The sequence below is a fragment of the Monodon monoceros genome, unplaced genomic scaffold (genome assembly GCF_005190385.1).
Source record: "Monodon monoceros isolate NGI ecotype Baffin Bay Population unplaced genomic scaffold, NGI_Narwhal_1 Super_Scaffold_3, whole genome shotgun sequence".
In the NCBI taxonomy this organism is placed as follows: domain Eukaryota; kingdom Metazoa; phylum Chordata; class Mammalia; order Artiodactyla; family Monodontidae; genus Monodon; species Monodon monoceros.
In genome coordinates, this window is record NW_021703780.1 from 1,302,926 (window position 1) to 1,319,232 (window position 16,307).

Sequence of the window (16,307 nt, forward strand, 5' to 3'; positions counted from 1 at the left end):
AGACGCAAACGGAACCTGGTATTCAAAACTGAAGGACAATCTTTTCAAGCAAGGTAGAGTATTTAAGAAAGCTCACCATGTATATCTGCAAAGCAAGTTTCCACAAAGTTAAAAACATGATATTCTGACATCAGAACACTTAAGTCAGAAATCTCTAACAAAGAAAAAACGAACTCCCAATATGGAAACTAGCTGCTCCCTCAACTTGGAAATTTAAAATCACACCTCTACATACTGATGTGTCAAAGGAAAACACACAATTAAAATTGGAAAATACAAACTGAACAATCAGAACACCATGTGTTAGCATGCGGCACACCACTAGAGAGAGGGAAATTCATAGCCTTAAATGTTCATATGAAAAAGGAGAAAGGTTTGGAATCAGTGAGCTGTGTAGACAAAACAATTAAGCTCAGCACCCAAGTTACTGCCTCAGAAAACAAGGATGCGAAGAGAGATCAGTGAAGACAGAGGTTGGCTCTTGAAAAGGTTCTGGCAAAGCTGATCGAAAAAAAGACTAAAATATTAAGCATGCAACATTAAGTATAAAAGGGGGTCATAACTGTAGATGCAGTTGAGATTGCAAGAATATGGAACTATTATAAAACGATTTTATGCCAATACATTTGAAAATTTAGGCAAAATGGACAAAGTCCAAGAAAAACACAGATGACCCAAATTAACAAGAGGAAACGGAAAGCCTGAATGGTTCTTTAACCATTAAAGAAAATGAACCAGTCATTAAAAACTGTCTCACAAAGAAAATACAGCCCCAGAAAGTTTTACCAGAATTCTTCTAAGTATTCAGATAACGAATACTGTAATTCCAACTCTATATAAACTCTCAGAAGAAGAAAAAAGGAGACACTCTAACTTATTTTACAAATTAGCATAACCTACATGCAGCAACATGGATAAACCTCAAAAACAGTACTGAGTAGAAAGAGGAGTCACAGAAAAATGCACGCCTGTGATCCCACTGATGCTATTTAAAACTCAGAAACAGGTAACAGTAAACAACGTGTTAATCAGGAACCACAAAATGCAGAAGTGACTCTACAAGGGGAGGGAGGTGATGCAAATGTGCACCGAGGGTCCTGATCACAACACTGCATTTCTTCAGCTGCAATTTCTTCTAATTCACATCTACACAAGAGCTATTCCTCTGTAGGGATAAAACATTTCATACAGAAATATTTGAAAAGAACTTAGTCGAGTAAAGAAGCAAACCAACATTAAAGTAGTCACAATGTGAGGTGTCAAATGCGACTCCAGCATCTGAAGGAAGCACCACAAGAAGAGCAGAGGGCCTCGCCCGTGCACGCTTTGGGGGAACAGGACAGGGCCATGCCACAGGAGGCTCTCTGTGGGACGAGACACCTGCATCTGAGACGGGAGTTGAAGGATGGTGCAGAGCGAAGGGACTTAGGGCACAGAGCGTCAGGGAGCGAGGCTCCTGCGAAAGCACAGTGGTCGGCTGATGAAGGGCCGGGCCTGAGCAGGAAGAGCCAACCAGGTAGAGACAGGTTCAGAGGACGCTCATCAGCCCTCACGAGAGATGGAGGCCAGAACACCCCCAGGGCCCAGCTGGCCGCCTGAGACAAGGACGCACAGAAAGGGGCTGGCATGAAGGAGGAGGGCCATTTTGGTTTGGACACAATGACCTGATATCCCAGGGGAACTTCCAGCGAAGACGTCTCGTAGGAAACAGATCCGAAGCCTAGGAACGGCCTGCAGGTTAAAGATCACGGGCACCACTGACAAAGGGGCGGAGGGAGTAGATGAGAAGAGACTGAGGAGGGCCCAGAGCGCCCGCATGAGGACAGAAATGGGAAGAGGAGTGGGGTGAAAGACAACTCCAGTGGTTGAATTTTATCTGCCAGGGTTCAAGGTTTTGACTTCGGGACCCACATCCTGCGCCCAAGTGGTGAATCAATGGTTTTACTCACTTATGCCCTGCACATCCCCAACTTTCCAAACAGACTTTTAGCTTCTCTCTCATCTCTGAAACAACATCTATGTGAAAAAACAGCAGCACTACGTATAACGGCCAAGACTTGAAAGCATCCAAGTGCCCACTGAAAGGTGAATGGAGAAAGATGTGGTCTCTGTATACAATGGAATACTACTCAGCCATAAAAAGAATGAAATTCTGCCATTTGCAGCAACACAGATGGACCTGGAGGGCATTATGCTTAGTGAAATAAGTCAGACAAATATCAGATGATATCACTTATATGTGGAATCTAAAAAAAGACAACAAACTAGTGACTGAAGCAAAAAAGAAACAGACTCCAAGATATAGAGAACAAACTAGTGGTTACCAGTGGTGGAGGGGAGGTACAAACTACTGGGTGTAAGATAGCCTCAAGTATAATACTGTACAACATGGGGAATAGAGCCAATATTTTGTAATAACTGTAAATGGAGTTTGACTTTTAAAAGTTGTATTAAAAAACAAAGTTTTAACTAGAATAAATAAAAACAGCAGCAAAAAAAGACAGTTATATACAATTAAGCTAAAAATAATCAAATATGTAAAATATGGTACCCATGGTTCAAGTGACTCAAAAACCTTTAAAACTGATTGCTGTAAAGGACCCTCCCTGGACATATTTAAAAAGAACAAAAACAAAACACCTGTCCTTTCTCCACCTCCATGTTGGAATACCTGGAAGAGATTTAGGGGCTTCAAATAAAACCTCAATCAAGCATTTCATGCCAGACTTTAATGGCCATTATGACTACCTTCCTGAGTCGGTCAAAAATCTGCAATTATCCAAACTCTAAATTAGATAATTCCTTTTAAAAGACTGGCACAGGTTAAAATATATGTAAAAAAAAATTCCTTGGAATTATGTAATTACAGCTACCGCAATAAAATTACAAGCTAAGGTTTATTAAGCATATAGCTCTGGTTTTCCTTTCTCAAAGGTCTCAAAGAATTAAGGATTTGTGGTTAACCTGGGGTGCACACTTAGAACGCAAAACTCTGTAAACAGTCAATGAGCATATGAAAAAGTGTTAACCTACCAAGCAGAGAAAGGCATGCAGATGAAAATACCATGAAAGAGTATGTTTACCTATCAAATTAGAAACTATAATCAGCGATGATGGCCAAATGTGGTGAGACCGGCTTCTGGAAAGCAATCTGGCAAACCCCACCAGGAGTCTTTGGAGTTGTACTCCCAGTTGTAAGAATCCACTGTGAGGAAGTAAGAAATGTGACCAAAGACTATCTTCCCCTCTCAGTAACAACAACGAAAATAACCAGCAGGAAAAAAGTTAAAATAATAAAAATTAGAAAATGGTACATCTGCACTAACAAATATAAAGCCATAAAACTCATCTTTACAAAAATAGTTAATAAAAATGGAAAAGCGCTCACAACAGAAGAGCTGATAGAAAAAGATACATTCAAGGTAAACAGAATTGGGGAAAATGTTTCATATATTTTTTATAACATATATACACACAGGTATATGGTATATATAAGACACTAATTATATATACTAAAATAAGACAGTGTTCATCTTTGGCGCATTATAGATGATTTAAAAAGTTTTTTAGATTTTCAGTATTTCTCTTTTTAAAAAATGATAATTAGGTCTTACTTTTATAATAAAGAAAAAAATGCGTGACTGGAAAAACACTTCCAAGACTTGAGGAAAACTCAAAGGCGCTGGCCCTGCACATGGAAACGCACAGAGTACTCAAGGGCTGGCACCTGCTCTACGGGCTCCAAACAGCACATCCACTGAAGGCCTGCAATGGGGCCTATTTTAAAGGACGTAACTTGTAGGGAAAGAGGAGTTTGATACTCTGATCTGATAAATTTAATGTTTATTATTTAATGTTGTTTCATCAAGTCCGAAATGATATACATTTATCAACCGGCTTCATGTCCTATTCCTTTGGTGTGCTTTTCATGGAAACAATTTTGTTCTTTATCTTAATATATGTATGGTGCTTGGCCAGAAAGCATTCTGGATTTAGCATGAGAAAACTTAATTTTGAGTCCTGCTCTGCTCTGCTGTTTACAGGTCAAGGCATTAACCTCTCCGAGCATTTTTCTGCATGAAAAAAATGGAGTTAATAATACTTTCCTTGATTACTTCACAGAGCTATTTTCATCAAATAAAACTGTGTATATAAAATCATTCTAGCTTTAAAGGATGAGCGATGATTAAATTTTAATAAACGCCTAACAAGCGTGATTATGCACGTACTGTTCCTATGTAAAAATTAATTCTACTCTTGAAGATGGAGACCGAGACAAAGGGGACTGAAGAGGCTGGCCATCTCTGTGCCGCTCCTGGTAGAGCTCCTGGCGGAGCAAGAAAGCAGAAAGAACTATGCCTGGAGGACCCTTGGCAAAGTCCCCACCCGCAGCCTGAAGGAGACCTGAGAGAGGTGGGGCCCATCTGGTAGAAGCACACCAGGCAGAAGCCCTCGGTGAGCACTTCCCTCCGAGAGCAGAGCAGAGCCAGAGAACAGATAACCAATGTTCATGGGACCCACGTGCCCTGGGATTGTTCTAGGATCTGGGCCTCCCGAGCTACCTGTCATTTGAGAAAGGAACCGTGAAAAACAGTGGCAGTTGGCAACCTTTATACCTTAATTCAAGAAATATATTTTACTTGATCGTCATCATGAAATTAATGAATTCACTCATAAAAAACAGAATCGGCACAAACACTATAAATCTAGTTTACTGTCTATTGCTTTAATACTCAACTGAATGATTTCAAAATATTCAATTCCAAATTCTGAGTGCCCAAAATAGCCCACCCCCAGATCCTGCATATCACCTTGTCTCAGAACAATCTGGACAAAGGCTGGGAAGGACATCAAAGCCCATCTGCATGTCAATTTCATTCTTCTTCCTAATGATACAAACTGAACCTAACAGATAATTCCCACTCATAACTTTGTAAAAACCTAAAAATCTCCCTGCTTGTTATATGCAGTTCCTAATCACTTCATATATTTTTAAAATGATAAAAGATTTCTTCAATAATAATGTTAGTGTCATTATTGTTACTGCATAAAAATAAAATGCCCACTTTCTACAAATACTAACTTTCTACTGCAAGAGAGCACCTTGCGGTTCTCAACACAAAAATTTCTGGAAATAAACTCGACATTTGGCCCTAAAGTCTTAAGTCACAACATTTCTCATCAGGATGATTAATCTTTACGAAAAGGCAAGAAAACAAGACACAGCCACCCACTCTGACATTTTCTATCTTTGAAAAAAAAATCCCAATCTAGTTCATGAACTGGAACCATCATTTGTAAAAAGTATGCAATCCATCAAGAGCACTTTCTGATTATAAGATTAACAAGATCACTATCTTTCTTATTCTTTGCACTGAGAAAACTGTACTGACATTAGAAAAGTGGTTCTAGCTTAGTTTTACTTAGAAATCTGATAAACTTTTGTCCAGGAACCAAGCAGCCTTTAATAATAACATGATTACTTCACTTTTTCCTTTTCTGCTTACTTGAAAAATAGAATTAACAAAGTGTAACACTAAAAAAAACTACTCCATTGATTTATACAGGGCTCATTTTTGTCCACCTTTCTACAGGCAGGACTGGAGAGTGGAGGGTATGTACTTTTCAGGTAAGACAAAGCAACCTAGAGCTGTGCCCGCGTGCACGAGTGTGTGTGCACGCACGCGTGTGTGCGTGTGCTCTGGCAGGCAAGCAGAAGCAATGCTGTGGCCCCCTGGAGCGGGAGGGAGGAAGAAGAGGTGGCTCTGCAAGCTCAGGGTTTGCTGTCGGCTAGAAGTAAAAGCTTTAACCTACAAGAAGCCAAATCAGAGATGACTCCTCAAGATGTGGGTTTGAAGCCTTTCTTTCCTTTTCCTCCCTCAGTTTTGAAAAGCTCTAACCTTGAGAGGGCTTTGCTCTAGAGAAAGAGGAGAGCATTACCTCAGTGACTCCGGTGAGCTGTGAGAAGGAGGGACCGGGCACGGGGAGGAGCGGGGGTGGGGGGCTGAGGAAACAGCTGGGAACGAAGCGGATGACACCACCACTTGTCCATTTAACGCGATCCATTTACCTGTGTTATTTTTTCTATTCCCTGGAAGTTGTGCTTTTCAAAATGTTCTGCGATATTTCGGAAGGTGTGACGTTCAAGGTAGCAGCAATTACTCAGGACTATTAAAAGTCTCTGTTCCTAAAACCAATACAAATTTTTAGAAAAATATTTAGAGTAACATATTGAAAGTCTAACAGATAACATTTATCACTTGTTAAATTTAATTATAATCTCTTGGTGTTTAATATCAATATTCAATGCTTTGTTTTTCTTGGTTCCTTCTTTCCAGTAAGAGGGAGAAACACAATACAGTTCTATAATTCTACTAATTGCTCACTATGACATAACACACTATAGAGCCAAACAATGTTTGACTCAAATTCCTTTTGAAATTTATCAGCTGTATGGAAAAACAGACTGATGCAACACAGTAAACTAGAAAAACAGGATAGCTGCTTTCTTAGGAAAGGGATTCTACTTTATTGGTTATTCCACTTCATACGTTTTGCACCCCAAAAAAGCTATAAAAATGGATATTTTAAAATAACTACCAAAAAATGGAGAAACTCTCAGAAAATAATTTCTAAATTTCTTATAACTTGGAAGAGAATTGTAATGCCATCCATAGACGGGCTCCTTCAAACACCAGGCCTTCACAGAATTTCTTATGTAGAAGAGTCTCCCTCTTACGGGGACTCTCCCCCGGTCAGCCATGCAGGGCGCCGGTCTACACTCCCCAGGCTTCCCGCTGTTTAAGGTGACTTGTATCAAAATTACCAGACCCCCCAGGCTGATGAATCAATCATCCTCTCAGAGTTCAGAAGAACTGGCTTTCTAAATACAGTTCTAGGAATGGCACTGTCACTGTTCTTGGGGCTGTCTGAGCACTGTCCCTGCTCCCTCAGGCGTGAGGGCTTCTCTGGAACCACTGTGACTAACTTAGGGCCTTGGTTTAGATCCTTGACTAAAAACTAAGGCAGAACTCCTTCCTAGGAGAAGCTCTCACCCATACTTTGATCGCTGCTGTGTACTAATCAGGGTAGCTTAGGTTAATGTCAGGAAGGCAGGTGGGAATAACCAGGCCCTGGCAGGTGCACAGACCACAGGGCTAGGCTCACTGAGCCTGGATCACCCAAGAATTCCATTCAGCTCCCTCAAAATGTGTAAAACTTTCCATGTCTTTATTTAAAATTTTACTGTTTAGTTCTGGCAGAGTGTGGCCGATTTGCTGCCTTTTGTGGTCATCAACAAATATAATTAAAAGGCCCAGGAAGTATTACAGTGCTTTCAAAGCAATGAAAGTTTGTCAGTGGCCTGAATGACTCTATGGACAGGAAGTGGCGGCAAAAAAAAGCCTAAAACAAATGTGCTGTGCGTCTACTCCTCGTCCACGTTCTGTGTTCAAACCGCGTGAGGTGGGCACCAGGAGGTGACACGTGAGGCTGGGGGAGGCCCAGACCCCTGCCCACAGCTAGCTGTCACTGTTATGTGGCCCTTGTAAAGCGTGTGACATAAAGTCACCGTGACACTTCATCAGCCACGCTGAGCAGTGGCATCCCAAATATCTCAACTGGTCTCTCAGCCCCACGATCAATCCTTAATTACCCTCCAGGCACCGCCTCCCAGCTGCCCACCCCAGCCTGCCACACCTTCTCTGCCCTCTTCATTAATTAACTCTGGTTGATTCTTACCCTTGTAATCTGAATGGTTCTTCCCCCAGAATGGAAAAACTATTTGAGTGATTTGAAGTCTTACTCTTAGTAAGTGTATTTTTTCCTCAAATATAACCAATCACAGGAAACAAAAGTGGGAAGAAAACCTGACAAATAATCAAATTCTTAAAATTGAATGACTCATCAAAAGCTGACAAACAACTCAGATGAATACACATGCTTGAAAATAACAACTCAACCTATCCATGGCAGTACCTGCAGACTGAGGACTGCACGGCCTTGTGTACTGTTCTGGCTACCCCACAGCATCTCTGTGATGCGGCCATCAGGCCACCCTCCGTGGCATGCCCGAGGTTCTTCTGTCAGTAAGCAGCACACCAGCAAGCGAACCAGAAACCTAGCCCTTTCTTCCCACAAGGTGCCTCTCTGCTGGATAACAGGACAAGACCCTAAGAAGATCTCAATTACCTGGACCAAATCTAACACGGTATCATCCAATGGGGAAAAACACAGGAACTGAATTTGGTTCCAAATCTGGAACAATTTCAGGAGAGTGAAATGGGACAGAGAAGGTCCAGTGACCAGCAGAAGCAAGTGCGAAGCATGCAGGGCTCTGGGTGACAGAGGAGAGGAGGCGAAGGCATGGTTCTGGGGGAGTCCTGGGCTCAGAGCAAGCCGTGTTAGCTCAAGAAGGGAACTTGGGAGCACACGGCAGCTGCTCCAAATACTGGGAAGATAGTCACGTAGAAATTAGGCTTGTCCCAAAAGACCCAGGAGAAACGTGGTTGGCCAGACAGGCAGCAAGGCCTTTCTCCACTGAGAAGGATCCTTCCTCGCATGTCCTTCTCTCCCGTTCACAGCGGGAGAACGGTTTGAACTCACCACATAGCCCTCCTCAGCTGCCACTCATCCCTGACCCAGCGCAGGCAGCTGCCCCTCGGCCATCCACACGCCCTCCCACGAGGCCTGGCTTCTGTCTGACCTGGCCTGATGCTCTGTCAGTCTGCGATACCGTTAAATATTCCTTTGCTTAAACGCGCTCTCCCACCTGTCCCTGGATTTCCTTCCCTGATTCTTCCTTCTCAGGGAACTTCCAGGCTCTCTGCCTCAGGCCTTCCCTTAAATACTGGCACCCTCAATATTATTTTTATATATTTGGCCCTCCTCTCCTCCTACTGTTTTCCCTAGTATTCTCATCCACTCCCAGGCCTTACACTGCTGACTCACAAATCTGTACCTAGATCTCTCTCCTGGGGTCCAATCACCCACTAGACATCCCACCTGAACATCCCTCATTCAACACATCTGGTCCCAAACTGAATTTTTAATCTTTCTTTAGAAACTATTTCTTTCCTGAATTCTCTTCATGAACAGTACTGTTATCTACCTAGTCACCCAAGTAAGTAAACCTATAATAGCTTTTAAAAAAAAATTACTTTGATTAAACTCTATTTTTCCTAATATAACAAATCCTTATTTAGGAATTCATACTTATAATAACTGTAGAAATTATATATGGCAGGAAATTTAGTTCACATGTTTTCTTTCTTGACAGGTACATACACATACACACACATCATTCAAGCTAATGACAAACCAGAGAGGGTTGTTTTTTTTGTTTGTTTGTTTTTTAGGATAGCTGGAGTTTGAATTTCAACAGCTAAATTCACATACAGGATAAAGTGTATGTGTGAATCATTGCTAAACACATGCATATGTTTAAAATATATGTGTGTTTATAGAAAAGGTGATTTGGTTTTGGTTTTGCCATGGAATTTTGTGTTCAAATAAAATGCTATTAGGGAACTTAACAACAACAACAACAACAACAAAAAAAAAAAATAGAGAAAAGCAGAGCTTCTCTGTTTAAAGAGGGAAAATGGGGAGAAACGGTGCCTGTCCTTTGCCTCCTCTCACAGCTTTCAAGCACCAGGGTACCACACTCAGGATCTCCACACAATGCAGAGAGGAGACGGAGCTACTTAAGCTGCAACTTCAGCTAAAAGATTTTTAAGTGCGGAATATTTACAAAATTATATTTTTACTAAAACTTTCACAAAATAAAACACAGCTCCAAAGTAACAGTAGCATGCTACAGCAGTAATGTGGTAACAAAGTATTAATAATTTAGACTGAGTTATGAAACAGTCATAATGACACGTTTTATAACAAATGACATTTTACTTTCTATTTATCATCTTAATTATTTATGATCTTACTTACAGAAGTCAAACTAAAGTCTTCATGGATACTTCCAAACAAATCAGGAGAAGAAACATCAACGGAGAGACTGAATAGAGAAGTAAGAGAACAAGTTAAAGCACTAAAATTAAAAATGGTAACATAATGTTATATGTCAATTATACCTCAATAAAAAATGCAATGAAACCTATGTAAATTTGACTTTAAAACCTCTTGGTCAAAAATCATATAACTTTCTGTTTTTTAATATTTAACACCTAACAGCTCAAAGTAGACACTGTGGACTATCTATTAACATGGGCCACATAAAATGTGCTTTTGGGGTCTTCCCAATAATTTAATTTCTAGGTATAGACTCTCATAACTGAAATGTTTTTGCCCATCAGAATCTAGAGGGGATTTTTTCAAGCTCACGTTCATAGTAAATGACTTGAGGTGAGCTGAGTTAGGAAATTAGTTAATTTCCTAACAAGTGACCAGACACAGAAAGCTGCAGGGGAGGAAACACCAAAGACCCACTGATTAATTTACAGGTATAGCAGAATCACAAGTAACACCTTAGCAGGATTCCTTTTCTTTAAATCTAACCAACTGATTTTAGAATTCATATGGAAGACTAAATAGATAAAAATATAAAATAAGTTTAACATAAAGAAGCAATAAAAGGATAACAATCTGAAAAACATTAAAAAAAAAAAACTACTGGGCTTCCCTGGTGGCGCAGTGGTTGAGAGTCCGCCTGCCAATGCAGGGGACGCGGGTCCGTGCCCCGGTCCGGGAAGATCCCACATGCCGCGGAGCGGCTAGGCCCGTGAGCCATGGCCGCTGTCCAGAGCCCTGCTCTGCAATGGGAGAGGCCACAGCAGTGAGTGGCCCTCTCAAAAAAAACAAAAACAAAAAAACAAAACTACTGATAATTAAAACAACAAACACTGATAGGAAACATTTGTGAATGAATAGAACCGAAGATAAAGTTCAGAAATACCTTCACTACATATTAGAATTCAATGATGTAAGGCACAGAAATTGTAACAAAACAAGAAGACAAAACTTATTTAATTCAAAACATCAGTAAACTGATTAACAATACAAATTCCTGGTAAATTAATGTGCTAATAAACATATAAAAATCAAAGAAAAACTAGAATAACTAAATATTTATTAGGTCTCAGAGGGATAAGTGTCTTATATACTGAGAGGCAAAAACCATGTAAACATGGAAACAGACAAACATGGAAAAAATTCCAGTTGTCAGTTATAGATTTAAGAGGCATTTATTTCACTATCATCTGTGTCAGAGCGCATAAGCCTTAGGTACACAGAAGTTACACATGCCAAACAGTCAGAAAAACTAGGTTTAAAAAAAATCCCAGAGAGCAGCATTATAAAAGAATTATCACATGGATTTGGAAATATCAGGAATAGAGATGTGTCCTCTGGAGTTCAACTAACCAAGAATGGCCCAGACAGTGTCCCTTTAACAGGAGTGCCAGGGTAACCCCCTGCACCAGAACCACAACAGCTATCAACGAGGAGTCACGCATTTTAACTCCCTATTTTATTATTTATAAACCCTGTTCCTCCGGATAATCAGTAAGCTAATCGTGTGCTCAGTTTGTTCAATGTGCCTCTAGTAAAGGTGAGACAAGTTCAGAAGATGAAGAAATTGTGGAAAGAATACAGGCCAAATATATAAAAATATAATTCATATGACTACTTGCTCTCTCTTATTGGAAGTCCCAGGGTATAAGACCAAATACAGAACAAAAGCCTGTATTTTCAATCCTGGTAAATGCATCGGTGAGGCTACTCTCAGCTCTACTTACTGTGCAGTATCTACATCGGCATCAGGCTTGGTGCTCAACTGTTCCAGACAGCATATAAAAACCTAAGTCAAAAATAAGACGTTTCAGTGGTATGAACGCTTAGATACTAATCTATTCGGACCTTAAAGATAAATTTTACATAAATAACCAGAAATAGTGTATCTCTATTAAGTGGTATGTATGCATATATACCTTCTGTAAGTGGATAGACTGTATGTCCCATATATAGAGTATATATTCACATACACATAAAAGTATGTAAGCACTGGGAACCCACATCCCAACGTATAATGCTAAGTGATAAAAAAATTTAAAGCACCTATGTTCTGATCCCATTGTTAAGTTCTTGAATGTATTTTATTTCCTTCCTCTCACTCATTCACTCATGCATTCAACTGGGTTTATGTGCCCACAAGGCACTGGTCCCAAAGAACTTGGTGCTCTAGGTACAATGTAAACAACTGTCATGTCATTTAATCTGTGCTCTAACAGATATATACACACAAAGTACTGTGAGAACACAAAAAAGGGGAGCATAATAAAAATGAGTTATTGGGGTACTGCTAAGCAAGGTGGAACTAATCTTACCTTGAACTTATTTACCATAAACTATTATGTTCTCAGACAAGAAGGAAAAAAGAATACATATTTAATATCTGCTATACGCTGATTATGAGTAGGAGGGAAGACTAATAATTCGCATTATTTCAGGCTTCAGGGCATCAGCGCTTTTACAAAGTACCTGCATGATGTTGATGCTTAGCTGGCAAACCTCTTCCTGGGTTTTCGGTTGTTGAAAGACCTGTAAGGAAGAATGAGAATTGTTGTACTTGGCTAAGAAAACTTTTTGTTTATGAAGTTCGATATAAGAAGTTAACACGTGGGAAAGTGTGTCCAGTGTGGGTCACCTGACTCTGAAAGGGGACAGGAATGGAGAGCTGGCCTCGGGCCGAGTGACTGTGGCCTGAGTGACAGGGCAGCAGCTCTGGCATCGCAATGACCCAAACCTGCAAGGGGAGTCCCCGGCTGCCCGGCCCCCACCGCAGACGGCTGCTCTCAGACACTCACGCTGGCTTCTCCGGGCTTGCACTCCAGGACTTCTCGCAGCGACTGCAGGGAGTGCACCACGCAGCGCTCAAAGTGGCATGGCTGCAGAAGACAAAAGCAACAGGACCTGGGCATGCAGACCCCGAGCAGAAGCAAACTCGGCCCTGATGCCCAGATTTCCAGATGTGAGGAAAGGGATGGAGACACACACAGCCTCCCCGCCACCCAGACCTAGACCTGGCATGTTCTGCCCTTGATATTTAAAGACCATGAACCCTGACAGTTGGAAGCGCATCTAATTCAATTAGAATAGAAGTTGGGTAGAATGAGAATTTTTCTTCAAAATTCTACTCTCCTGAGAGGCAGATGCCGGGATGAAGCGCAGAAGTAACATACTCTGGGACGAGCTCCATCTCCCGGGCCTTCCTCATCTCCCAGGGGACGTTAGTACGATGACCCAGAGGAAGGCCGACCTTTCATTCCAACCATCTCTACGGTCACCAGATTCTATGCCCATCAAGTCAGAAATGAAACCTGAAAACATGTCCAACAAATGGGCTTCAGGATGAGTCTGAATGAGCCCTAACTACACCTCCTCGTGCCAGGCCCTCTCCAGGGGACGGTGACACGTGTTCTCGTTATGTGTACATTCTGGGATGGAGTCGACAAAACTGTCACTTCTACAAAAAAAAAGTACAGAAATAAAATAAGTGGACTGCAAAGTAGGGTAAGGGCCATGAAGAGAACAAGCGGGCACTCAGAGGAAAACTGATGGAGGGGTTCTGCCCTAAGCAGGAGAAGCCCCTGAGCCAGTGACAACATCCAAGCTGAGACCAAGGGCAAGAGGGGCCGCCCCCGGACAGAGACAGGAGGGGCCTGGAGGCGCCGAGTCACCACCACGGGCCAGAGCCTGGTAGAGCCTGCACGGGGCAGGACAAGGCTCAGTTCAGCTGAACCAGCTCTGGGCAAAATCTGCTTCAATTACTAAAAGAACTCAGGGAAAAATCGAACAGAAAAAAAGACACACCTGTATACAAACCAAAGAAAGACAAGTTTACTCTCTCACAAAAAGGAATCCAGGCTTAAGGAAAACTAATAGCACCTCAACTTAATGTCATTTTAATACTGCACTTTGGAGCCACCAGAGGGCACCATAAAGAACATGCAAAAGTCTTTAAGTGCAGAGAAAGAAGGTTGGGGGCGGGGGCAGGGGCAGGGATGGATGTGACAGAAAATACCGCCTACAGAAAGTAAAGTCCTGGTAGACACCGGCCTTACGAACCCACCTTCCTGCCCCAGAAGGTAGGAAAATCTAAGATGTTACAATAATAACACTGGGAATTCAACCCCAAATCCAATGGCAGGCAGTTCAGTGTTCCTGTGCTGTTTCCTAACTGTCTTGCCTTAGAATGTGAACAGAGAGCCCGGAGAGCACTGCCAGTGGGAAAAGGAGCACATGAGTCTACACAGCTGCGATTTCTTTTTTTCTGAAAAGAAAGAACAGGCACTATCTCTGCATTTTGTCAGTGAATCACCCAAGCTGCTGATTATAACATCACATATCATTCCAGTTATTCTGAAAGGAGAAAATTCTCAGAATTATCCAAACTGAAAAAAGGCAGAAAACATTTTCAACAAGAGTAGAAAACAGGATGCTCTCCAACGAGCTGTTTCAGACACTCAGCTGAAAGCACAGTCATGGGGGCAAAGCTCATGTGCATTTCTTTAACTTGATAAGGACTCACAGGGAAAGAAAAACATCCTTATTTCAAACAAATGGGATCAGTACTATGGAAATGCTAAGAAAATGTAAAGTAGTGTATGTAATAGCCTTTGAGACAACTGACTCTCTGTTCAAAACCTGAGAATTTCAGATGTTAGGTAAACACTCAAAGCTGGACCCTGGACATTCCTCTAAGCCTGGATGTACCTTCCCTCTCACGGGAAGTCTGTGCCCACAGCTGACAGCAGGCTCAGCTCCCAGAGGCCTATGGGATTAGCACATTTCTTCAACAACGTCCAACAAGACACACTGGCTGGCACCAAATCACCAGTAAGTGGCTTTAGATCTCTGGCTTGTGTGTCACCAAACACGAGACCAGCTATGCTATGGATACAGTATCTTACCATGTTATAAACTTTAAATTTATTAGAAACAAGCCTCTACAGTAACCACTTCGAAGGACTTTCATGGGGGCTTATCTACTACAACCAACCAACCAACCTTAGATGTGGCTGTTATCTCACGCACACACACTGGGGACCCAGATTTGCAGCCATCACACACGCACACTAGACTGTGTGTACATAAACCACTAACCTGAAGCCAATACCTATTTTATGACTAAGTTGTTCATATTTTGTCCTTTTTTTTTTTTTAAATGAACATAAATCCTTGAAAACAGATGCTTCGTTTTCTCAAATTGAACACACATCTTTTTCTTTGCACAAGATGACCTGAAGCTGGTACTAAGAACCCAGGGTCAGGGCTGTGCTGTCTGCTCTGCCTGGCTTGTTTCATTTGGGGCAGTAATTCAGCAGTGCTGGTCCAGCAATGTCTCTGGCCTGCCATCCAGGCCTGCTGTGATAATTAGGGATGACAGGGGCATAGGACAGAGCTTTGATAATAGTAAGGCTTTATGTACATTTACGGTATTTTTATCATAGTGGTCCCAGTATTACAAGTATTAGTTTAATAAATTAAAATTCTCTGTATGTGTATAAAGCTTTGTATTACAGCTTTTTTCTACAGCATCTCATTTAATCGTAACCAACACCACTGTGAACAAGCATTCTGCTTCTTTAACTAGAGGCAGAGAGGTTAAGTGGCTTCTGAAGATGGCACAGCTACTGAGACAGAACTGAGGACGTAACCAGACCAGACACTGAAGCAGCACAGGGCCTTCCCTCCACACCAGTGCCGCCCAACACAAGTGCAGTGTGAGCCACAAACACACGTCATGATTTTCCAGGAGCCACAAACACACGTCTTAGATTTTCCAGGAACCACAATAAGAAAAGTAAAAGAAAAACCTAAATTTTAGTTTATAACGTGTAATATATCAAAAATTATTTCAACATGTAGTCAATACAGAAAGTTGAGATCTTCTTTCTTTCTGTACTTGCTTCTTTCTTTGGAGTCTGAAGCTGTGCCAAGTGGCTGCTGTGCTGGATGGTACCATCTGCTCCACACCTCCTTCCTCTAAATATTGGGGGGGCCAAAAAGTGCCTTTGATTTTTAAGTAAAAATAAAAGACACATTTTTCATTTTCACCAAGAACTTTACTTAACAACGTATTCGCCCTTTTGTTCCACTACCTTCTGCCATTTTCAGGCAACTTCATAATTCCATCTTCCCAAAACTTTTTATCTTTTTGAGCAAAGAACTGTTCCAGGTGCCTTTCACAGTCTTCCAGGGAATTGAAATTTTTTCCATTAAGAGAATTATGTAAAGACCGATAAATGAAAATCTGAAGGTGCAATGTCTGGTGAATATGGCAGATGAATCAG

General features: G+C 41.4%; 1 protein-coding gene across 5 annotated transcripts in view; it reads right to left on the minus strand.

Annotated features, from left to right (window-relative positions):
- The window catches only part of EXOC2 (exocyst complex component 2), a 155,960-nt gene that overhangs the window by 38,678 nt on the left and 100,975 nt on the right, over nucleotides 1-16,307 (minus strand). For all 5 annotated transcript variants that reach the window (XM_029244250.1, XM_029244252.1, XM_029244251.1 and 2 more), the window contains 5 exons: nucleotides 12,819-12,899; nucleotides 12,493-12,552; nucleotides 11,751-11,812; nucleotides 9,946-10,012; nucleotides 6,071-6,187 (listed from right to left, as the gene is read on the minus strand). In XM_029244250.1, the coding sequence (XP_029100083.1) occupies nucleotides 6,071-6,187; nucleotides 9,946-10,012; nucleotides 11,751-11,812; nucleotides 12,493-12,552; nucleotides 12,819-12,899 (387 nt within the window). The remainder of the gene's footprint in view (nucleotides 1-6,070; nucleotides 6,188-9,945; nucleotides 10,013-11,750; nucleotides 11,813-12,492; nucleotides 12,553-12,818; nucleotides 12,900-16,307) is intronic.